Here is a 25,818-nt window from a genome sequence, read left to right on the forward strand (position 1 = left end):
GAAACAACAATGGCAGTTCATACCATCGTCAACAGTTACTAAGGGTTATAGTTGTTGCTCGAAACTCACTCACAACAATCTAGAAGCTCATGCGAATTACAGGTTTGCTAAACTACCACACACCAGCGGTCGACTTGGGCTCATCCTTGCCACCCACGAATATACCACTCTACACTCACTACGGGGGACCCTGATGTAAGTAGGAACGCGGGAGGGACCATGTCAATGACATGGAACATATGAGGCCTCGCCAACAAAAAGAAATCCTATCTTATAGCAAACTATGCTCTGAACCACAGGGTGAATATGCTTGCAGGAGACACATCTAGCACGCGGGGCACCCCTCCATAGGTTGACGGGATGGGTAGTCCATAGATACAAATCCTCCCATACCACACACTCCCGCAGAGTGGCAGTCTATATCCATGGCACCCTACAATACAAGCTGCACAAACAAATCAAAGACGAAATGGGCAGATACCTTATCCTGGCCGGAGAGGTACACAGTTTAACATTCCTCCAAATGTTTATACTCCTAATCTGGGCTCCCCAGAATTCTTCCTCCCGTGTGCCAGCCATATTCATACATTTCTCGGGTATGAAATCATATGGGTGGGGGATTTCAACAAGGCTCTTATTCTAGACTTAGATAGGTCCACAACCACTCTACAGACACCCTCCTACCCCGGGCCGCTAAAACTTGGCTCACTATTGCCGAATACCACAGACTCCATGACGTTTGGAGGACAGCACACCCGAAGAGGAAAGACTACACTTTCTTTTCCGGAGTTCATGGCAGCTCCAGAAATTAAGAGAGAGATCTGATCCTAGCTCTTTGCTTATCCTGCAAGAAAGATTTGGGGTTAAGAATTTCGAAAGGCATTTCCTTCTTCAGTGAAGCAACCAAAATATGTAGATACTTAGTGTGGTGTACATAAGGAGGAAATGATCATCATCAGAGGCTAGGTATTGAGAGCCCGAGATACGTTGTACCATCTCCTCATTGATTATGGGTAGATGGTTCACCTAGCACAAGATATCAGTAAAGAAAATTGAAAACCAAATTGAAGAGAAAAACGTCACAGGTACATGGTTACATTTGATGATGCATGAAGGCATACCTTTAATTTGATCTGTTAGGTGAGGTGACAAACCTTGTTTGGTGTGGACGCTGGCAGTTGGTTGTTGTACAACTCCTGGGAGATTATCATTGTACTGGGTTTTGACAGCTTGTTGGAATTATAGACATCACTCCTGATTTGTTTTTCATACATATCTTAATGTATTTATGAACATGTGTCGATGTCTGGCAACATGAGCCATGTAAGGTAAAACAAAAGCCGACGTGCGTTTTGACCGTAGTCTTTATCAAGGCAGACAATTGGTAGTGTCTCTGGTGACTTTTGGAACTTCTGCAGGCATCCCAGTTAGTGTGCCAGATGAATGCTGAATAGCAGATCCGATTGTGGCTGATGGGCGACTTGTTTCCGTGGGATTCCAGAATTAATTTTATCTGCTTTGTTCTTCTGGGAATGATGGCAAAAACAACCTTTATGTGGGTACTAGACATTCATGAGATAAAATGGGAAACATATCTATAGTTTATGTTAGTAAACATATTTTTTCAAGTGATACACAAACAAATGGAAATATGTGAATGCAAAAAGGTGTGCTGTAAAAGCCCACACTTGTAGAATGGCCCAAACCGATATGCAATGGGATAGTTTTCTTCTGCGAGGGTCCGTTGGCTAAAACGTGGTTGTAGATCCTCCTGGGTGGATGAAATTGCATAGAACAGGTTATTTGAACCATGTTTGTTCCCAGTAGAGTGGCTCCGACACTCTTGTTAAACTTGTAGAATACTCCCCGATCCGACAATAAAAAGTAGGAGTAGCAGAGCAGGAACACAGCTGCCATCTTTGTTATATTTAAAACTAGAAACTAACCCAGGTGATCTGCATCCCTGTCCTGGGACTGCACCTAATGAATTAAACAGTGCCCTCCTCCATTGTATCGCATTGCACGCTGGCTGCATGGCTCTGAATAGCCAGCTAGGAAATCAACACGTTAGCTGGTAAGAGAGAGTGTGGAAGAGAGAAAGCAGCAACAGTTCCCATATCCACCCCCGCTAGGCTAGACTGCAGCGCAGGGAAACTTAACTGCCAAAATCCACCAGAAAGTTCAAATGAGGGACAACCTGTAACGAAATAAGGGGCAGACGCCACACACCTGGAAAAGGTGAGAGTCTTTCTTTTTAAACAAACTGCCTATCTTGCCAAAGCACCTCAGTAGGAGAGAGATGAGCATTTGAAATAAGACTGTCTTTATCCTGTTACAGTAAGTCGCTATTGAGAGAGGAGTAAAATATTGTGCCGGTTTGCCTTGTTCATCCATTAGTATGGTTTTTACGCGCCAGAATCACGGTATAAGTCGGAAGCAGATGACACACCACTTGCAGATCAGTAATTTGAAATGGTGTCAGGAACGTAAAAAAAAAGAAATCTAAATAACCCATGCGTAGACCCCAAATTAATTGTTGGAGAAACCAGTTACAGACAAACAAATACTGGACCTGTAAAAAAAGTTTGTGATTTATGATGCATGGACGCTTGGTGTTTTTCCCAGTGCTGACAAATGCAAACGTTTCTGTTTTCTGGTCACTTATGCTTGCATGTCTGTGCCCGTATAATATACATTATCATTTTCAGGGTTGGAATAGGCTTAATGCTAGGTACGGGGTACATTACCAGCTCTGATCTCTCGCTGGCACTAAAACAGTAATCTGTGCAAGTTATTTCAAATTTTTTCCGCAAACTCAGAAAAAACACCTTGCTCTGTGTCTGCGAGTAAGTGTGCAGCTAGCTGGAGGGCTGTGGGTAGAGAACACACCAGCTGCCCCGTGATGTGCAGAGAGAATAAGAACTCGGCTGCCTTCTTCCTACCCCATAGCTTGCCCTCCCCGGCGCTTTTTGCATCACTTCCGCAAGTTCTGTCTACTTCTGGGTGCATGCGCCAGATTTTACAAAAAAAAAAAAAGTAGTCCGCTTTTTAAAATGTAAATACATATTTTGAGTATGTGCTAAAAGTATTCTGTGACTAGACCTAGCCGTCCTCGCCTGAATATCGCTGTCCGCAGCGGTGTGGCTGCAGCGATTAACCCCTTGTCTCTTTCTTGTCCTACCAGGTCTACCCTGAACCGAGGAGCGACAGCGAGTGCCTCGGCAACATACGAGAGTTCCTGCGAGGCTGCAGCCCCCTGCGGGTGGAGGTGAGTGTCTGCGCCCGGGGGCTCTGTTGCCCTTGACCCCTGGGCTCTACTTCCGAATACCCAGCGCCACTTTGTTTTGGATAGTATGTGCCCTGGAAGGGTATTTTCTCCTTTTTATCTAACTCGGCTGTGATCCTGCCTGTCAGCTCCTCTGTATCAGGCAGTCTGTGAGGCGCTTAATTTGTAGGAGTGGCTGAAATGTACGGAAGAATGTGTTGCATGGTTAGAAATGATGTACATTTCAATTGTATAGAAAAGTAACTAACAACAGTTTCGTAAAAGTTATGTATTTGCTGCAGAAAGCGTATGAATGGGATTGCTAAATTGGACAAGGAAAACAATGCTGATTTTCAATTAACTTAGCTTCTCTTCAGAATTGTGTGAAACAACTTGCAAGGATCGTGACCGAAATCTTTACATTTCCTGCGATAGCCCCATGTGTAAACTCTATTAGTACAGTGCGGGTGCACCTCAGATTCTGCATAATTATGTGAATTTCAACGAGGCGTTGGGGGTATTGAGGAGAATGAGGGATCCCAAGTCAAAAAGGAAGATCTTTCTGGGATCATTCTGGAGTCATTCAGTGACTCCGACCTAGAGTCATCCATGGCTAGTTCAGGGAGATCATCCAAAACCATCCTGAAGTATGCGTATAGGTCAAAATATTTAAATGAGATGACTCTAGAGTTATCACAGAAACTACTCCAGGACGAGTTCTGATTACTTCCAGTTATGATCTTGTAAACTCTTGGATGACGCCATGACAACTTCAGGATGGGTGGGCATTACTCCAGGATGACCCAGTGAAAATCTTAGGATGAGTTTTCAATTGTGAACGATTATTTCAGACAACTTCAGGGAGGAGTTATTTCATGTTGCTTCCAAACAATTTAGGAAAACTGTTTTGATTCCTTGTGTGTAAAACGGGTGGTATTACTATAGGGCAAGTCTAGTTAGATGGATGGATAGTGTACTGGAAAACCTAAGGGAATTTGCAGCCATTACTTTCCATCTTAGTTAATGACATTTCAGTGCTCTAACAAAGGTCGCTGATTTAGTATACAACACGCAAAATCCAACCCACAATATCACAAACCAACCCGTAAACTCCCTCATTTCAGTTCTCACCTCTGGGTAACATAGCATTACACCCAATAAACTCCCACAATTATATATCACTGCACTAAAACACACCCTTTCAGTGACCTAAACAGTATCCGTTAAAGGTCTACTTGCATGACAGACTGCCGATCACTTCCCCCAATATCACTATGAGCAGCAAGCAATTAGTTCGACCATTCACCACATACAAGAAAACACTAGCTGACCCCCAACAGAAATCAATCGCACAAAAACATGTACCATTTAGAAGTTGGCACCAACCTACAAATTCACCAGATCAACTATGTAGTTCTACACACAAAAGCACTTGTATCTTCACTTTCACAGAGCAGCATGTGAGCTACAATTACGTTGTCAATTGGTAGCAGGGGCCGACGTAGCAACCAAACTCGGTTGTGGGGATGTTCCAATTCCATTGTTTTTTAAGACCGTAATCTGAATGATTGCGCAGGTGTGTGGGAACGTGTAGGTGTCACTTCCCCGTCTAAAAGGCATGAACGTCATACTGTAACAAGGATACACTGTTGAGAAGACATGGTGATAGAGTTGAGGTTGTCAAATTAGAACTGTCCGACAAAACATTTGTAGCAGACAATTGACGGTTACTTTATAGTCCAATATTTTGTAGTTGTTGCGCGGCTACAGCTTTGCGAACTACATTACACAGACATCTGCCGATTAAATGCTGTGTCTTTCACTTGTCTAGGTGAAGTAACAGGCAGGTTCTGAGGAAGGAATGAAGAACACTAGCCATCCCTGCCAAAAGGCAGGTTTTCCAGCTTTTGTGAACAGCCATTAATACGTTTTGGAATAGTCAGTTTCCAATCATCAACCTTTACAATATATTTTTTTTTTCACTGCATCTTCTTGTAGTTCACTTCAGATTCCACCAGTAGCTGCTTTTTCTCCTCTACCTTTCTCTTTAAAGCCTCAATTAGTCCTTCCGCATCACAATAGGTTTTCATTATTTCATCAAATGTTTTCAGTGTCTTAATACTGTTTCTTGGCTGCGGGTATGAGAAAGGCAAGTTTAAACTTCATAATGTGACTACCAATACAACAAACATTTTGCTTGAGCTGTACACTGCGGTAAGTGACTCCCCTTAAGCACGATCCTATCCGTACCTTTGGACTTTTGCATATTCTGGCACTTTCCCTCCCTCCCCATGCAGCTACCCACAACTCAGTCTAGCTGCACACATACTCTGACCTGGACAACGGTCCCCGTGGGCGTTCAACCCATATCGCTTTGCCAATAACATAAGAGAAATCAGTAGGCCATCTATACTTTAGAGAGTTAATCTAGAGAAAAGAGATGCTGTAAAAGAGTGGTGGGTATTGTGCAGCATTCATCTATATGTGTGAAAAAAGGGAATGGCTCCGCGTAGACACGTCAGATGTACCCTCCTCCCCAAACAAATAGATGAGAAAAAAAATTGCTTACCTGACTAGAAAAGCACGACTGCCTTGAAATCCTTTTCTTCATGCATTTCTCTTCTATTTTCATCAAGATCCTCGATCAGCCATTTACAATTAACTTCACCAGGAATTGCCAAAGGCTCAAATTCCCCATCCTTTCAAATATGCAGAGAATTGTCAGAATCAACGAAAAGCACATGAAAGAGTGCCAAGATTTGAGTTATTGCCTAAAAGAAGAAATTTTAAAAAGGACATTTAGTATGCTCCAAGTATTTATGAACCAGGTCTGAACCCAAAACCATTAATTTATAGTGGGCTTGCTATGGATGTTCCTGCCTGATGTCTCCCGATTTGTGAGTGAAACGTATCTTGGTGCTTGGTAACTTCCTCCACAACTTCACCCATTGTGGCTTTAACTAGTTGCAGCAGCTTGCTAATAAAATGAGGTGGGTGTTCTGGAGAGGCAATACGTTCTTAACTGGAGAGCTCTTGTACCTAAAATGCTGCAGTCATTTTGTGCGTGTCCTTTAAAAGACAAGCACCAGTTTCAGTTTCTTAAATGTAAATATCAACCATAGAGAGTCCCAGCTTGCAGACAGCAACATGTACAGGAAATGATAGGGACCAGAAATAGGAGGGTATGCAGGGACAGAACCCATGATCAAAGTGATTTTACGGGGGGAACCAAAAGTAAATATTACACCTTAGCAGGAAGGCCTTTGCTAATATGAGCCAGGCACTATCCTCCAGAAGGGTCAGAATTCTCCCTCCACCCCCATAAGCATCAATACAGTGCCAAAAATGATGCACTACAGCTGAACTAGTGCAGCGCTCACAGCAGTGGAAAAATCCTGCAAAAACACTAAACCAAGCTATGGGTAAATTTTGCAGAGGCATGGTTTCTCGCACACGCTCCACAGCCTGATACATGGAGATAACGTATTACTTAGAGGGTCGGGTGCACCTATCTGAGGATGGCATGGACCTATTCATGGGGAACATTGTGGGGGCATTGGAGCAGCAACAGTGTTAAAGGCAGAGAGGGGCAGCCAGTAGGAGCATTTATCCCCTACTTGGCGTCAGTTTGAAAGCGATCAGCCTGATCAGTAGAACAGTCATGGTGTGGAACTGGGAAGGAGTCGCCCCACCCATGAAAATGGAGCCTCTGTGTGCTGAACAGCTAGGGTGCATTAAGGCAGTGGCCTTCAAACTGGGGGCCCGAAGGATGCCTGGTGGCGGGGAGCTTGAAGGATTATGGTGACTGTTTTTAATAGAAAACATAAGCATTTGTGGTGGGGGTGGGGCAGAAACTATATTTTACTCAAGGGAAGGGGGTCAGCATAAAAAGGCTTGATGCCCTCTTCATTAAGGGAATAAAGTGACCTCCCACTTTCAAATAGCAAAGCAATTAACAGCACTTCTTTCACGCCCAGGTCAGAAATCGCCTGCTACCGCGCCAGTACGCCGATACACAAGGTTGCTGAAATATCCGGAAAAGCAAGAAAATAGCTACAAGTTCCACAACATCTAACAAGAATGAACTGGTCCCATCATTAGAGACAATCAGCATTAAAAGCATTCACCCAAGATCATAAACAATGATCAAGTGGTTGGAAAAAACAAACCACATTAAAGAGGCAATAAAATCCCTCCGGGAACCTCATCAACCTATTTGGAGAATGTGACATAAGTATACCTATAACATGCAGTAATCCTGAGTCCCTGAAACTTACTTTCTATATATTAAATCATGTAGCGGTTTCCCCAAAGTGTTGAACAAACTGAACGGAGATGGAGTAGATAACGAGTCATGGGGGGAATTAAAACACTGTCCCCCGCGCATAAAGGCTGGCACAACTAGCCCTACTGTGAACCGAAAAGGCAATGGAAAACGAGGGTAAACAAACCCTCTATGTGTTCTTTAAAATAAATGGTGTAAAAAGCTCTGCCTCACGGTTATAGCATCCATAACTTCCAGCAGTGACAAAATCATTTAAAAGCATTGCAATACAAAATGACAGTCTTTGAATGCCAGACAGTTCGCATTTTATGGGGGGCAGCTTTACAGAACCTCTTTAGGGGTGCTTTGACCTTGAACTTAACAACAGAGTACCTGTCCTGTCCACTTTTCACATTACAGTATGCATCAGTTTGAGGTTTGTGTAAACAATCTTCCTCAGCTTGAAAGAGGTGGAAGGGGGACGTGGGAGAGACGAGAGGGTCAAGACTCTACTTTAATGCAAATTCAGTTACTGCACAATTAACGGATGCCATTTTATTTCTTGTTGGCTGGTGTTCAATGGCAAAAGTGAAAGCAATGATCAGGTTGCACGCATTGTTAAGAGAAATAAATAGATGGAGGGCATCTGTCCACTGTTGGTTAGAGGAGCCTTTTTCTCTCTCTTAATGAGAGCTTGGATGACCAATATCTTCAACCATTCTCTGTGCGCAGAATCACAACAGCAAATGTAATTGAAACTTTTGTAAAGTAAAGCCCAAAGCACCATGTGCCACTAGAAGCATGAATGCAGTAACCAAAGAACGCATTCATCAGGGCATTTCAACCATCCCCAGCTTGAGACCACATCTAGCGGTGTGTGCATTACACACCACCGTACCACACAGCGCCTCAAACAGTCCGCCACACACTTCAAAACTTAGCCAGCCAAGTAAAACTTTGCCACTTGAGACCCTGCTTCAGAATGAAGCACTATTAAAGATGCTGCGAATATCACACATGCTTCCCACGAGTCACACATCAACAATCTTCACACAAGGGAAACGCATCCTACCCACATGCAGTCCAAAAACTCACCTCTGCCTCCTGCGACAACTCTGCTGCTGCTCACAGCGCCTGTCAGCCCCTGCGCACACATGCGGCAGGGGGTTGACAAGTATGATAGTTCGATTTAGAGTAAGAGTGCTCTATGCGGTCGTGGATCGGTCTTTCTTAATCAACCTTGCCCCCGCCCCTCCCATCAGTACAGTGTACTTTTCACTTAGTACCAACGATCCATCTAAAAAAAAGGAGCCTGAATATGTGAAAACATTGCAAACACCCACTTTAATTTATGTCCCGTTAGTTTTTAAAAATAAATCAAAAGACTTAAAATAGCAAACACCACATGCAAAGATTTAAAACAAACCATGTGAAAAGGCTGGGTTAAAAATAAAAAGTCCCCAAAAGAAACCAAGTGAACAGCTTGGGGTGAAAAAAGCCTGCAGAAATGGGTCAGAAACACTGGTTGGATTAAAAAGACACCACAATGATACAAGTCTCGCAAGACTCCCTGTTCAGATCGTGAAGTTCTAGCTCAAATTTATTTTGAAGTGTGGTCCTGGACTACGCCACAGATTGGCGACAGAAACTACCTGGATGCACATTGCAAAGGGCCGATGTGCTCATAAACCTTCAGCACTTCTACTCAACCAGTGGTACAGAGGGAAAAGAAATCCTTACCTGGCTTCGTGACTGGAGTGCTTCACTTGATTTTTCTTGCTGGGACACATGTGGTTAGGTTGACACACCGACGCTTGGAGCGATGCTGCTGCAATGAAAACAAACAGTTAGCCAAGGATAAATGGGTCTACCTGAGACTTTGAAATTAAGATTAGATGATGCAGGGGTTAAAACCAGCTCTTGGGTGTTAGGCATCAGCTGGTAAGCAGGACGCAACGCCGGGAAACCAGGAGAGAGTACACAGTGCACTGTACATGCAACTCCCACATGAGACTTGAACTTTCAGTACAGCCCCAAACTGGACATGAGAAAGGAACACCCTCAAAAATAGGTTTGAAATCCCTGATTGCGACTCCCAACTATACCTTTAAAATTGCCCCGCAGCAAAATACAGTCATATTTATGAGGCATTCTTACCATCAGCAAGTCCTACTACAAATGGCAGGATTTTTTCTGGTTCCGTGGCTGCTGGGGACTTTGTTGTCCAAGATGGGATGATGTTCCTGCAGTTGAAAAAATACAATAAAGAAATAGTATAGCCGTACCAGATTGACCATACCAATATTTGTGCACTACACGCTGCCAGTCGGCACACATCCTCCCCTGCACACAAAAGGGACCTAGGTTGCAGGGTCCTACGGGGAAATTTCCAAAGTTCCCTATAGGCCAGTCCACCCCAGCTGCCAGAGAGAACAGAAAGTAGTCAGAGCACATACCTGAAAACGTGATTCACAGTCGCAGAGACAAAAAATAATAGAGCGAGAAGAGCATCCGCTTGTTATATTGTATCCTTTCTATTCCCTGCCCAGAATAGTTGAGAAGTCGAGCCTGCTGGCATGCCATTCATTCATCTACATATCTTACATAGATGCGACAGAGTAGTTCTTAACTCACCAAGCTAACTTTCGGAAACATTGAGTAATAGCCACGTAGCTTTAACTGTAGTTCAGGGAAAGGGCTGACGTATGTTCTGACTTGAGTGTCGTGTAGACCGATGAGACCTCCCGTCCTCAAGTGACGCACAGGGGAACTAAAAGAAACCCGCTGTGCGACCTTTGAAGCCACAGGTGGGAGATGTTACTTCCCGGATCCACAGAACCTCTGGAACACCGATGCTGCTGTCAAAAAGAAAGAGGTTAAGTACCAGGCAATTACAATAAATATCACATTAACCAAAGGATCTGAATAGTCTTACCTATCTGGTGTTAGGAAAACCCAGGAAGCCTAGGAGGGAGGTTCGAGACTCAGATGAGGCGGTCCCTAGAACAATAGGACCGCAGAAAAGCGTGGATGCAGGATAAGCCACCTACAGGACTGAAGGCGTGACTTGAATCCCAAAAGGGAAATGGCGTGGGAGCACAGCAAGGTACCAAGGGATGATCCAAAGGCAAGTCAGGGTCGTGTCCAAAATCCAGCAACAGGTAAACAGTTCCAAGCTAAGGTACAAAGGGGTAATCCGAAGGAGTCCAAGATAGAGTTCCGAGATCAAGGTAAACAGTAAAGCAAAACGTAACGCCAAACAGGGTCTGAAGACAGCTGAGAAGCAATGAGTGTTCCGTGTCTCAAGCCTTATATACTGTGCGTTTCTGGGTCATGTGACGTCCACCAAGGTCACATGAGGAACACCACTCTGGATCACGTGATCGCCGTGGAGATGTAACGCCGCCCCTTCTGCTGTATGTTCTCCATGGCAACTGCCAGTGCAGGAAGGGTTGCAATCGAGCCCGTACACCATACCTGGTACGGAGCTTTCGGTCCTTTGGGTAAACCGGATCACATGAGCCTCGAACCCTGGAGGGAGGTGTTGGGGAAATATGAGCAGTGTTCTAGTGTGCAGTGGATCGGTGTGCAGAGGATCGCCTAACAACGTAGCAGCAGACTGTTGCCGTTGCCATGCCAGACACGAGGGGCCCCTGGCTTCTCTGCAACATATGGTGCCCCATGCAGGTGACGACCTGGCACTCACAGCAGGAAGATAATGAGGATCCACATTTTGCTCACCCCAACCTGGTACAAGGGACCCCACCAATAAGACTCAGACCAAGTAAGTGAAGTCATCCATTCATTCAATCTAGGCTTTCGCGAAAGGGCATGACTTCCTGCACATTCAGAAGGACTGCCAAGGAGTGAGCTAAGCATTCAAAGTTCATACAGCTTATATACATTTTTGTTGACATTGCATTCAATTGCTGGCACGCAGTCAAGACAAAAATCTGCATGGTCATTGGCAGCTGGTTGCACGCCCTGTCTCGCGTGCCTTCGTTCTTGCAAAGGATTTCTTGCAATCTCATTCCTGTAGCTTAACAGTTATCACACACACCACGCCTGCCTTAACTCCAGGCGGCCTAGTTCGGGGAAATTGCTTGTGGGGTTGCATAACTAATGCATTTCTTCTGCGATAGACATACGTCCCACTCATGCTCTGCTCTTCTTCTTGGAATACCAAAAGGTCTTAGTCACAAGCTACCAGCCCTTCCTCCAAAAGTGTCAAAGGTTTCCGAGAAGGGTTGATCTTGCTCATGTCTGAGCAAGATCAATATAGATCAATCTTATTTAAGTCTTCCATTTCTTTCAGCCACATTGCCCGCTTATACTCTTATTTGCAGCCACATGGGCTGGCCTTGTGTGGATTATTTTATTCGCTGTACTACCGCAGCAATCTACACAACACCCTACAAACATCGGTAAACACTGCGCACAAAAAAAAGAAAAAAAAACAATCCTGCATTTCCATCTCAATTGCTATTGCTTCCGCCACTTTACCTGAGTTTACGCTGATACCTGCAGGTTAAGCTCCGTGGCTTGGCTGGGTCCTAGCGCCTAGCGTTCTACGCTAGTGAGCAACCTCTCACTCTTACAGCGTATGTTCCCAACCCTATTTAAAGCTCCAGTGTCTTTGTACCCTAAACGTACAGGGCGCACCAGCAGCCCTTTCACCGATCGGTCCCACATCTCGTTGCGCCTTGTCCAGGAAGGATGCTGGAGTCCTTTCAGGCCAATCGCCCGAGGTCTTCAGTAAGGCTGTACAATGCTCTGATCAACAAAAGTAATTTTTTCCTTAATAATCAAAGTTCATCACACAGTTCTTACTCGTTGCCTGGCACATAGATCATCCTTGATCTCAGATTGTGTTTAGGAACATCCGTAGGAAGGGGGCCTTGGGGTGCCGTGAACAGTTTCGACTGGGCAATCAGCGGATGAGATAACTTAAGCTCTGCCACCTGGACCAACAGGACCCGATACAGCCCTTCCCAACGTGGCTGTAGTCCACTTGTGCGATCAAATGCCTGGATGAGAACCCACTCTCCAGGTTTCAGTTCGTGCCCTGGCCCAATCTGCGACACTGGAGCAGCGTCCTCCACCTGCGCATGTATAGAAAGGAGTCTTAGTCAAAACAATACAGTATTGTTGTAGTGCTGGCCATGTCTGTTCAGACAATTTCTTAGGACTTGCAGGTGTACCGACACTGGGTGGGCAGCCCATTACAAAAATGGGTATAGGCCATGCCTACACTTTGAGGTCACCCTCATGCTAAACAGCGCTAATGGTAACACATTGGGCCCTTTCAGGCCTGTCTCTGCACAAGCTTTAGCCAATTTATCCTTCAGTACCCTATTGGCACGTTCAATCAGACCTGCTCACACCTTCTCAACCACTTGCCCTATAAAGTGTGGCCCATTGTCGGACCATAGGTAGGTGGGAACTGTGTACAAAGGAACCCAATGCTTCAATATGCATTTTGCAGTAGATGTCGCGCCATTGTCTCTTAGTGGGAAAGCATCCACCCAACCAGAATACCCACATTTCATCACCAAACAATATTTGTACTTTACCGATTCCAACTATATGAAGTCCATCTACACAACATTAAATAGCCGAGTGGGCAGCCGGCTATGACCTTTTGGAGCCAGCACGCCTTTCCCTGCATTGTACAGGATGCATATTTGACATTGTCTGGCCCACCTTCTACAATACTGGCCAATGTTCTTGTTATCCCATACGGCTTTCAGCATTCGCTCCATGGCGACTCCATTCACATGCGTTTGCCCATGGCATACACTCACTACAATGGAGAAAAGCACTTGGTAACATCCATCTACCCGTTATCTTGTTCACCCAAGGTCCTGAGTCTCTTTGGTGTGCGTCACTGTTCATCTGCCAATTCTTATTCTCTTCTTCTGTCGCTTCTTCCTGAATCCAGGTTACTTCAACTTCCTCTGTTCCACCTCATTCTTTCCCTTTATATAAAAACATTCCCCCTTTGTTATTTACAGTGTTTTCTGCCGCAAATTTTCCAACCATATCTGCCATATTATCCCCCTGAGACACATAATCTGTTATTTTCCGATGAGCTGCACATTTAACTATTGCCACCCATGCGGGCAGCTCTAGGGCTTGTGCATCAACACTGATGTTAGGAACCCCCTTTCAGCCCATAATTTCCCAAAGTTAGTCACAAACCCATGGGCATAAGCTGGCTCAGTATAGATTGTTACACACATGCCTTCACTCGTCCTCAATGCTTGTATCAGAGCACGTAATTCAGCTGCTTGTGCTGAATTCTCCGGTACCTTTCGCATATCGACGATGTTATTCCCAGTTGTTACCACATACCCTGCTACTGTTTCTCCTGTTTCCAACTTATAGCAAGACCCATCACAGAACAAGATACCATCACCATCCTCTAAGGGGTGATCCTGCAAATCTATTCTCCCCCTCGTTTCCTCTTAGGTTCTTATCAGACAGTCATGCCTTGGCCGTCACCCTTGGTTGGAGTGGGTAACAATGAAGCTGGATTAAGCACATTACATCTTTCAATTTTTACATGCTTGCTAAATATATACATTTCATACTGGGTTAGTCTGGCAGCTGTCAAATGTTGCGTCTGCATTCTATTCAATAGTACATCCACAGCATGATGCACTCATACAAACACTTCATTTCCTAGTATAATGCCAGTGCTCTGCTTAAATGCTAGTGCCGCTGCTGCTACTGCTCTCATACAAGAGGGGAGGTGGGACAGTCCCCTTGCTACTGCGTCTAATCCTGTGGAAATATAAGCGCATGGTCTTTGCTTCCCACCCTGTTCTTGGTTTAATACGGATACCGAACAGCCATCTATTTCATCAACAAATAGATAAAAATACTTTGTTATAATTGGGCATACCCAGGGCTGGAGCGTTACATAAGGCGCTCTTAAACACCACGTACCCCTCTTCCATCTCTTTGTTCCATTCGAAGGGTACGTAGTGTTTCTCATCCTTCAATGTTTTTAACAAGGGCTTAGCTATTACTGAGAACTCTGGTATCCAGTGCATACAATATGACAAAATTCCCAACACCTTTCTTAATTCCTTATATGTTCTGGGAATCGGCATAACCTGAATCAACGCTACTCGGTCTGTTGACAATGACCGCTCTTCCTTTGACAAAGCATAGCCCAAATAGTCAACTCATCACTGTACATATTGCATTTTTGCTAAAGACTCTTTGTGATTGTTTTGCCAGGTGAAACAGTACCATAACAATCACTTCCCTGCAACCTTCCTCCGTATTGGCACTCATTAATATGTCATCTACGTACTGGACCAAGGATGTCCCAGCTGGTAGCATTTACCCACTCAGCAGTACTTCCCCACATCACCAAGCTGCACTTCAGCAGAACCAGCAAAATGTCTGCGCCAGCTCCCGTGAGCACCACTGCCTCACCCCAACGGCAAAAGACGGCTGCACCACCCAGCCAAGCACACATTGGGCAGGATGGAACAAGGGGGCACACCGAAAAAGCCTGCCAGGGTGTTCTCACATGTACAAAAGAAGGAGAGCGAAAAAGGAGCGCCGCTCCGCTGCAAGCCCAAAATTCCCATTGAAAAAGGGAATATTTCACTGTCAAAATAATGCTGCTCCGATGCCATTTGTCCCTGTCCTTCATCACATCACCTTTATCAAAAAGACCCTGTCATGCCCAGCCATATTCACAATGTGCTCCATCAGAAAAGAGCCTTATTCCTGAAAGACAGGCTGTGCCAGCCAAACCCGAGAAAATCAACAAAGGCTTTCAAACGCTTACATTTTGCTACAAAATGTCAAAAATCACTGCTTCAAAAGAAAATCACAGCCCTCTGTACACATATCAATCTCGTGAAGACTTTTGTCTTATACATACTGTTGTGTAAAATAAGCGGACTACAGCTACAACAAAGCTGACCAGATTTCACTGCCAGGCCACAGCATAGCTGACTACTCCAGCAAAGGCCTAGATTAAGAAAATACCACACAAAAAAAAAAATGAGGAGAGGGCAGGCTGTGGTAACTTAGCAAACCTCACTCTACCTTCCAAATCGTTCTCAATTCACCAGCTAGAGACATATTTTCACCTCTGTATTGTCCCTGTGATATATCTATCCCCCAGCCCAAAAACCGCATTGAGAATTCAAGTAGTTCACCCATTTTTCCTCAAATTCGTTTGCGTCATTCTAAACGGGAATTAGGTAAATGGCAAGTTTTCCAATGTGTCATTTGGCGGCAGCATGCTTTAAACTTTCCACTCGTTTTCGAATTGTATACCTTTCGCTGATCCGTTGCCTTGTGGTTGCCAGGGATACAACATACATGCTATTGTGATAAAACATATGTATATCATAATTTGACCACACATTAAGTAATTATTTGTAAAATTTGAGTGTCATTTTAGGCCCTTTGCCTCCTATTGTATGAGGGAAGGTCGGATTTTGATTCTGTTCAGTGCCTCTTATTTCTGACTTCCTGCTGCTTCTTTCTATACACTCAGAATTCGATTACTTGTGGGAACATTGCAAGGGGGGGGAGGGACCTTAACTTGGGTGCTATCTATCCTAATTCAAAAAGTGCTCCTATTCACTTGTGCTTTGTATATGTTCTAGGAGAAGGCCAATTAAGTGCATTGCTTCCATTTTAATTATCACCCCATTGGCGATTGCTGCCCCATATATAAACTGCATGATTTCTTTGAATTTTTTAAAATAAATAAAATATTGTATTTTCACCAACCGGCCTGGTTCATGTTCCATTGTGGCCAGGGGTATTTGAAGAAGGGGGTGTGATAGAAATTGTGTACCATCTCAAATTGAATCTGCATAAAATAAAGAGAAAGGCATCTCAGTTGTGCGCTACATACTAAGCTGAGACCAAGGTTTCACACATTTGAGACAAGGTACACATCCTGTCCCTGTACCCTGTGGCTTCTTATGACTGACCCGCATCAGGACTTTACCTTGGATACACTTGTATGTAACTGATAAACGTCATTGTACCATTAGCCTACTCACATACTCACATATCTGTACAATACCTATCATGCCTGTACATAACTTTCTGTACTTTCACCTTCATATGCCTGTAAACCTACCTCACTGCAATGTACTTTCTTTTATGCCATGTATGTAAATTACCTTTCTGTAACATGTATCTAATGACATGCGCCCAGATGCCTTTGGGCCAGGGGCATTATATAAATAAACAAAATACAAGGTGTGTGTCGCCTCATTGAACTTGACAACAAATTCCCCATAACTTGTTTCACTTGTACCCTTTACACCCGGACTGGTCCTTTACATCAAACATCCATCCTTCCTTTCAGTCTACAAAACAGACCTCATCAACAATACGTACCATAAAAATGATACTCTTGTCCCAACGGCCTTACCAACCGTTCCTCCTACCCGCACGGCCCTCTAGTGGGGTCTCCACCAGAAGTCTATCGACCCGAAGAGTGACAGCCTGCTGTCCTGTCGTCCGGCAGAGGAAGGGTAACGTGTGTTTTCACATTCAATGGTACGGTTTTTCGTTGGGGCCCCAATAGCTTTACCCCTCCAGACTCGCCCTGGAAGGCCTCACCCAGTGTTGGTCTACCTCACCTTCGGGTCCCTTCGTGGTCAGCCAAATTGAGGATCCACATTTTGCTCACCCCAAAGGACCCCACCAATAAGACTCAGGCCCAGTATGTCAAGTCATCCATTTATTCAATTTAGGCTTTCGCGAAAGGGCACGACTTCCTGCACATGCAGAAGGACAGCACAGGAGTGAGCTAAGCATTCAAAGTTCATAAAGCTTATATACATTTTGGTTGACATTGCATTCGATAGCTGGCACGTAGTCAAGACAAAAATCTGCATAGTCATTGGCAGCTGGTTGCACGCCCTGTCTCACGTGCCTTCGTTCATGCAAAGGATTTCTTGCAAACTCATTCCTGTAGCTTAACAGTTATCACACACACCACGCCTGCCTTAACTTCAGGCGGTCTAGTTCGGGGAAATTGCTGGTGTGATTGCATAACTAATGCGTATCTTCTGCGACAGACATACGTCCCACCCCTGCTCTGCTCTTCTTCTTCTTGGAATATCAAAAGGTCTTAGTCGCAAGCTATCAGCCCTTCCTCCGAAAGTGTTGAAGGTTTCCGAGAAGGGTTTATCTTGCTGAAAGCATGAGCACCAACTGAAGCAACATGCCCAGCCCTCCTAATCAGAATCCACAATAAACATGAATTCCACTTAAAATCACTTCTCTGGCAGCAGTGCACCCAAAGTACTGTTGGTAATGCAGTGATTTTAGAACATTAGGGGATGCATAGACTTGCTCTATAGTAGACAGCTACCGTAGTAGCTCAGCAGTTTGACAGACCGTTGCTGAGACGTCATATATGCAAAATATAATGTGTATGGATATATTGTTGTTGTTTCTTTAAAAAAGGGTTGAAGGTTGAATTTAACCAAAACAATAAAAAAACAATATATGCAAAACTTGCAATTACTTATAAAAAAGGAGTGCTATAAAATGTGTTTGGACAAGGGATGGGTTGGGGTATTTCTGCCTAAGTAGTGAAAACCAAAGGTTGGCACACATGAACCCAGATTAATTTCCTAATAACTGCTGTCAGCACAACAGAAGCATTTATTTACGATTAACCAGTTTGATAAACATAAATATAACGTCATAAAACACAAAGCAAGGGGCACACAAATTACAGAGTATTGGTGTGGTGCTCCGACCCAAAAAAGAAAACGAAAAAAAAAAACACATCTCAAAGAAAACTAGTGAACGCAAGTTTCATCAGCATTTTTGAGTTTGGAGTGACGGCTGGTGAAAGGAGCACCGCGAAGATTAGGTCACCAAGCACCTAGCTTCTCTCTGCGAAGCTTGGGGGGCTTGGTGAAGCCTGGTCATGGCTGAGGCAGGCCGGGTCCCAAGATCCGGCATTAGATGTCTGTCCGGATCTCGGATCAGGCCAGAGCCGTCCCATGGACCAGAGTGGTGACGAAGCAGCCAAAGCAGGGGTGTGTGTTGTATCTGATATCCGGCTCCCCCACAGCAGATTGCTGGAGTTCAGCAATCTGCCATGGCAGAGCCGGCTATCGCCTCCTCTGCACCGTTGCCCCCAAGGTGAGAGGGGCACAGGGGTACCAGCATTTCAGTGATCCGGCCCCTTTGCTCGCCTTCGTGGGTCCAAAGGGGGAGAGGTTAGCAGAGGGACTGGCAAAGTCCTGAAACACTTGCTTACCGGCATCCCCTCCAACTGTGGTGTGGGGGACTGAGCCTAGAAGCAGCATCCCTTACCAGGCAAGAAGACACTGGCGGCACCAGCAGGAAGCAACAATGCAGCGTGGACGCGTGCTCCAAATGCAGGAAAGCGCATGTCCAGGCTATGTTTATTTCCTGGTTCGAGCGTTTACTCAGAATCCGGTTCTTTGCCTACTGAAGCTGTGAGCTCCGACAGAGCAGTGTTACTGTTTCCAAGTGGAAGTACCAGTGAAGTACTGTTTGCTGCAAGGAGACTCTGCGAGATTGGATATAAGACTTTAAAACGTATCTATTTAGCTGATTGCACTAGCCTCACCCACTGAAGACTGTTCCACTACAACAAAGTTTGCGCGCACGCGCACCAGCACCAAAGTGGAACTACCAGTGAAGTACCATCACTCTTTGTGACTTACTTCAGTGCTCCCATTATTAGTACCTCTATATAATTTGCTGATCTCACTGGGCCAACATCAATGGGCAATGCCCTAAGTTAGTTACGGAACAACCTTGTCTAACAGACATATGGTCCACTGTCACCACTAAAACAACAATGCAAAAATCAGCCGAGGGGCAAAAGCTGATTACTGTCAGTGATATAAAACTACACGGAGCCTTACAATTACAGACTATATTGTCACAGAGATAGTGCTGAGTCTATTTCACTCTGTCCCCCCCCCGACCTCCCTTGAGAGTTGTCCAATCTAAAAACATCATTCTAGTAGACCAAGTTGAACAAGGCTCAATTAACATCTCTAACATCAGGTTCAGCTCCGAATCCTTGCTCGACTACGTGATGAGGTACCAAGACGCACTATTCAAATTGGGATACTTGGGTTTATCGACGCAGATTCCATCCATCAAATCACGCCCTAAAGCTCATTCCGACGTAATGTAAGGGAGTAAATTGAAACCTATGGGCCCAGTAAACTCCAATAGCCTTAATCAGATTACCCTGAATCATAATTCCAATTACGCCTGCTGTAAGCATGTGTGCGAATATGGTGGTGTGCAGTCAACCCACCCAACCAATTAATTGAGAGCTATTAGGCCAAAAACGAATGTACTGCATGCAGCTGATGTAGTACCCCGTGGCCAAACACCTATGCTTATACCATCAACATTGGACTCTGATGCAGGGCATTGGCAGTGGTTGTCTACCACCTTTAAAACTCACTTCTCACAGACGTCTCGATGACATGCATCTAGTTTTCTCTTGGAACACTCTGGGTTTTACCCACCAATTCATTCCTGATGGTCCAACATCATACATGTACAATTTCGGGATAATATCATTACAGGAAACCTGGTTAACTGAAACAGTCGACCGATGGGCGCGCCACCATACAAAAATTTGCCATGAAAGGCCCCCGTGGCTGGCCCAAAGGTGGTGTGTTTACTTCAGTAGCAACGCCTTGGACCCAATCTGAAATAGAAGGCTCTACCAGTATGGTGCTAACCACAAAATTGAAATATCTACAGCAGAGTTCTATTCTTATTCATGTTTACGACCCTTCTAATAACATTTTGACTAGCAGAAATGTAGCCATAGTCAAATCCATCCTGAATAAATATCACTGTGATTATCCAATCTGGATAGTGGGTTACTTCAGTGCTAGCATTGATACCGTAGTAACCATGATGGTTGCGAGCCAATGCCCTTAAAATGATCTGCCTTTGGCCAGACGCCCGGCTAAAAAGTGGGCGACAGTATTAGAGGAATATGGCATGACGCAGCTAAACGGCCTCTGCTCGATAGACGCCTGCATGGCCTTCACCCGTTTGAACAGTAGATCGGCATCTACACTCAACTACATATTTGTCAATCCAAGAGTGATGCGCTTCGTCAAAGATATGGCAATCATCCCAAGATGCGAGAGTGACCATTTGCCTTTGCGTCTTCTGCTCAAACAAATAAATAGCAAAAGGGTTTTAGAAACATACGACAGAAATGGTGATATATATCAACACGAATGGTAATAGAGTTGGTTGTAACGAGTTGAAACTGATTAAGGCTAAAACCGCCAGTGATGATCTAATACCAACCTTCATAAAGACACTTCTCCTCCCTAACACATGATCCCAACTTAGGGAGTGTAACGGCATTCGCCCATCTGACCACACAGATTAAAGAATCCATTGCCAGTCAAAGAAAATGTAAGTGTGGCAGAAGAACTAATAAAACTGTTAACAAACTGATTGACCCAGTTATAGCACTCGCCAAAAAACAATTTCTGTACTATACACCATAAGCCCATTATCGCTGTGTGAGATAAATCAGTATATCAAAGAAGCCACACTAACCCATCGGAAATGGACAAAGGAATATCGCCGAAAATATAATCTCGACAAATGGAAGGAAATAGCATATTTAGCCACCCAAAAAGAGAGCTCTAAAATATGGCATATGTTGAGAGGCAAGGATTCACGTGCTCTTCCTATCAACGGTGTTACAGAACCAGATTGGGTCGCTCACCGTTAGATGATCAGCCCTTCCCGCTACCAACAGTTCAGTGGAGTTGTTAAGTTACCATCTTAGAGTGGATTATAATTATTAAACATCTAAATTCATTGCGTGCAGCAGTCCCTTTAAGGCATTTGCAATGCCCTTGTCAAAATATCCCCGGAGATGTGGGCCCACACTTTGCATTTATTTTTTATACATATTGGTGAATCTGGTTGTATACCGCAAACACTGCGAGAAAGTCATTCTCCCAGTACATAAAAAAGGACCATGGAACGTGACTATACTAATAGGATGCTAGCGTCCCATCCAAATTATTTGCTAAAGTGCTCTACAAGGAACTAACACGTGGATCACTGAAAACAACATACTGCCGCTAAACCAAATGGATTTTATTAAACAAGCTAATGCCTCACACAATTTGCTTATATAAGTTGCTTCGGTAGAATATGCCTGGAAACGTAAAAATACCCAAGTATATAGTGTCTTTATCGATTTCTCAGCAGCATTTGAAACTATGGCAAAAGCTTGCACAATGGAACATTCCCCCGGCTTGCTTCGGATGCTGATGCTTTTATATGCAAATACATCAGTAAAAGTCAGGCTTGATGCAGTAGGCAAATCAACATCTATGCCCACTCAACTTGGTGTGAAGCAGGGATGCATTGTGGCAGCGACACCTTTTAACTTATACCTGGCTAATTTGTGAGCTGCATTTAACAACCTAAATATCAATCCTGTGAAAACAGAACGGCGGATTAGTTGGCTAGCATATGCCTATGATCTCCTCTTGGTGGATCACACCTCCCAAGGTCTACAAAGGTTGATTATAGCACTAGGAGAATAGGCAGAATTGAATGGCTTATCAGTGAACATTGAGAAGAGCAAAATAATGATATTTGTACAGTCATTACGCCGGCGATGTAACATAATTTGTCATCTAAACGGTATTAACCTTGAATGTGTCTCATGCTATAAATATCTAGGTCTCCATGTACAAGACACTCGGGAAACACATTGGAAAGAAACCAAGTGAAAATGTTATAGAGCTGTTTCAGCCATTTGCCACTTCATTGGCTGACAAAGCGGGTTATCTATTGAGACAATATTACTTCTGTACAGAAATAAAGTTCGCTCCATACTCCTATGGAATCGAGATATGGGGACATAAATAAGCTACAGCCTTAAAACGTGTTGTTAAGCTCGGTTCTGCACAACCTACTTTGTATGCCTCAGGTATTGTTGGTCGAATACGATGGCATCAACTCTTACTTTATAGGGAAACTAATGTTTTACGACAAACTCAACAAGCTGGAAAATAATACGATAGTCATTTTCCTACATGCATTCCTAGCGACAGATAACTGCAATACAATAGGCACGATGGGCTCATTATTTCGTCACATGAAAAATGGCAAGTAGGATGTAGCTCCCTTTCGGCAGAAGGCTCTTTACGAGTGGTCAAACCTCGTTTGAAACTTAGATTGAGCCGATTCAGTTATGAACAAAACCCAACTAATTATATGCTGAACGAAATAGCACCTTGTTCTGTGACCATATTGTAACCTGCTTGAGCAAACCTTATATATTAGCGTTCCCAAATAGTGCAATTGCTCTACAATATATGTCATTAAAGTATTAGCGAGGCATTGGGTACTCAAGGTGCATGCATTGGGATCAAGGGTGAAATGTACTATTGTCGCCTATGTGGCACTCAACTTATAGAAACCATTGAGCACCTTTTGATTGTATGTGAAAGTCTGCAATACATCAGAATGAGTTATTTTAAATCTTATAACAACAGCTCTGAGTACACTGTTCGAGGTGACTTATGGACAGTATTTTTAAATGGCTCTGACCACAATTAGATTTTTCATTTTGTCAGATTTTATTGGAATTGTGTGGCCATTCAAAGATTTAGCTAATGAAATGCAAATGTCCGAGGTATCAACTCATATTTTTATTTATGTGTGCTTAATCCGAATTTACATGTCCTTTATGGTCTGTAATATTAGCACTATTATATATTGGATGGTTTTAATATAAAGTATTTTTAACCGCGTGATGGAACATAGCTTTGCATTTTAGAAAAAGTGTTATACCTACGCGAATTAATGTAAATGCCACTACTGCTTTTAATGTTTATGTATGACTTTGATTGTCTTGTACTGTATATATAAAGCCTTTCGGCTGAAAGTCTATTATCAATACATTTAATTACATTTTGTGTTTCTTGACAGGTCGCACTGACTGGGCATGTGCATGGGGGTGCCAGTGGCTCGCCATGCACAGTTAAGTGAGGCAAAAAAAAAAAAAAATGTATTTTCTCCCCGTCCTGGATCACACGCCCCACAGATTGAAGACCTCTGCCTACAGCATGGCTATTTTTGAGTCGAAATACCCAATTGTTATCTTGCTGGTAAGACTTCATAGGAGTCTGCATTTTCACTGTATACTAGCAAAGTATACATGAACAATGAACATGCAGGCACCTAGTCAGTAAGACAACGCAGGGAAATGAAGGAACTCTGTCCTTTACTGCCAGACAGCGGAAGAAACACCCTTGGGGGTGGAAATCAAGAAAGACATCTTGTGGTACAAACAAACTCTGGCCGGTACAGCTCAGTCCACTGCCTAGCAGCACTGAGCAGTAAAATTAGGCACATCTCCCTGCAATGTAAAAATCCGAACCCCTCACCTCGAAGGAAAGTTACGGAAATCATGCCAAGGGAACTTCATGCCGTCGTAGCGATCTCTCACCCCCAAACCCCAGGGCACAGATGAGAGTTAAGAAAGATGGTGTATAATTTTAACTTGCCGCTGGCAGCCGAATTTGGAAAACACATCTGCCCTGAAATTCCCTCAGCGTGCACGGGAGGAGCCAGGGAATTGGATAATACTCACAAGCCAAAAAGACACACAAAGATCCATTGTTGCCGCAACCAAAATCAAAATAGGAAAACAAACCCACTGGCACCTAAATATACCTGCCGCTTCGAAACGCTTCCGAGATGTAGAAGCGCCTTGTAAATACACAATAAAAAAATAAATACATGCCTGTACACGGCATGGAGTGGTCCTTCCTGCGTGATTCTCTTCCTAAGCACGTAGACCTCCCACGTGAAAACGTCACGACTTAACAGAATTACGTCATGACGCCGTAAAGGCATTTTAGAAAGTATCGGCAAACTTTTAAACAAATACAGTGCTATCGGGTCTCATAGGGACTTTAAATGTGTGATTGATAATGAAAGCAATAAAAAGGTCACCCTTTAGCCTTCTCTGCCAACTGTTATGCTGGAAAATCGTACCCAAATGAGTGTCTGCATAAAATAAATATCCCCAGTGCCTTAAGTGGCACTGCATAATGAGCCGGGGCTCAAAGAGGGCGTGGCCTAGTGGCAGGGTCACCTGCTGGCTCATTAGACCACACCCTTTGACACCCCAGCTCAATGGGCTACAGGGACCCCCACCAGGCAGCCTTTTGTAGAGATCAGCACCCTCTTTCCATGGGGGAGAGGGTGCTGATCTCAGCATTTCTTTTCTATAGGCTTGTCTATTTAGCCTTAATGATGGCGCTGCCCCTCGCCAGCTGGGATGGGGCAGTGTCACCATTATGGCTGAAAGGGTGAGGCCGCTGGAAGCGGAGGCCTTTTTCCTAAGGACAAACTCCAGCGAATGCGCGGGAGCTTCAGGATTTTAAAAACAATACCTTTGCTTCCAGCGGCCTCACGTTTCTCTCCATAATGGTGGCGCCAGCCCACGAGCATCTCTTGCTTGAAGGGATGCCTCGCAGGTGCGGCGCCACCATTATGGATGAGAAGGATTTTTTTCTGAAGCTCTCGCACAGGAGCGAAAGCTTCAGGCTTTAGAAAAAAATCCTTGTCATGAAGTAGCCAAGGCTGCCAGGGAAAACTAGTGAGCCCCGGCAGGGCTCCGCCTCAACGCGAGATTCAAGAGCCTGTCAGGGCTCGGCCCTGGCCCACTTTAAGCCCTGCATATCCCCATCTGCTGCACATAGCAAATCCTCCAACCCCCATCCCCCTTAAGGGGCAGGATTTAATTAGCGGGCAGGATAACTAACTATTTGGAAGGGAGAAACATGCTGTGCCCAGCCACACTCCATAAAACACATCTCTGCCGGGCAAATCGCCCCCCTGGATGAGAAAACCCCAAAAAAACGGTCTCCACAAGTACTTTAAGTAATTCTCACCCCTGATGCACATTACAAACCCCAAAAATACACAGAAAAAACCCCTTCCCAATATTGCCGCTCTGCATTAAAGTAACAATCAACGTGAGATAACTTCAAGACTTACCATAAGACAAATTCATGCACCAAACATCAACTACACGAAATGTGCTTTGTAACGGAGGAATCGCTCCCGCTCCTGCGACGCTTTGCCTTCCCGCTCGTGCAAAAAAGATTAAGTGAACGTTGAAACCCACGTGATGCAGAGCAGGCCACGCGATGACGCGTAGGCGGGGTGTTGCTATGGTTCGTGTCTTGGATGGGAACTAGACACTACCTTC

General features: G+C 44.3%; 1 protein-coding gene and 1 long non-coding RNA gene across 5 annotated transcripts in view; one reads left to right on the forward strand and one right to left on the reverse strand.

Annotated features, from left to right (window-relative positions):
* The window catches only part of ARHGEF7 (Rho guanine nucleotide exchange factor 7), a 1,715,641-nt gene that overhangs the window by 261,087 nt on the left and 1,428,736 nt on the right, over positions 1-25,818 (forward strand). For all 4 annotated transcript variants that reach the window (XM_069636766.1, XM_069636768.1, XM_069636767.1 and 1 more), the window contains exon 2: positions 3,185-3,268. In XM_069636766.1, coding sequence (XP_069492867.1) covers positions 3,185-3,268 — 84 coding nt within the window. The remainder of the gene's footprint in view (positions 1-3,184; positions 3,269-25,818) is intronic.
* LOC138526257 (uncharacterized) lies at positions 1,094-25,772 on the reverse strand. Its single transcript, XR_011283529.1, has 5 exons — positions 25,605-25,772; positions 9,687-9,772; positions 9,270-9,357; positions 5,835-6,036; positions 1,094-5,397 (listed from the first exon to the last, which is right to left on the reverse strand). It is a non-coding gene; the product is annotated as an uncharacterized lncRNA (long non-coding RNA).

Source organism: Ambystoma mexicanum, chromosome 7p, assembly GCF_040938575.1.
Source record: "Ambystoma mexicanum isolate Mex_15411 chromosome 7p, UKY_AmexF1_1, whole genome shotgun sequence".
Lineage (NCBI taxonomy): Eukaryota > Metazoa > Chordata > Amphibia > Caudata > Ambystomatidae > Ambystoma > Ambystoma mexicanum.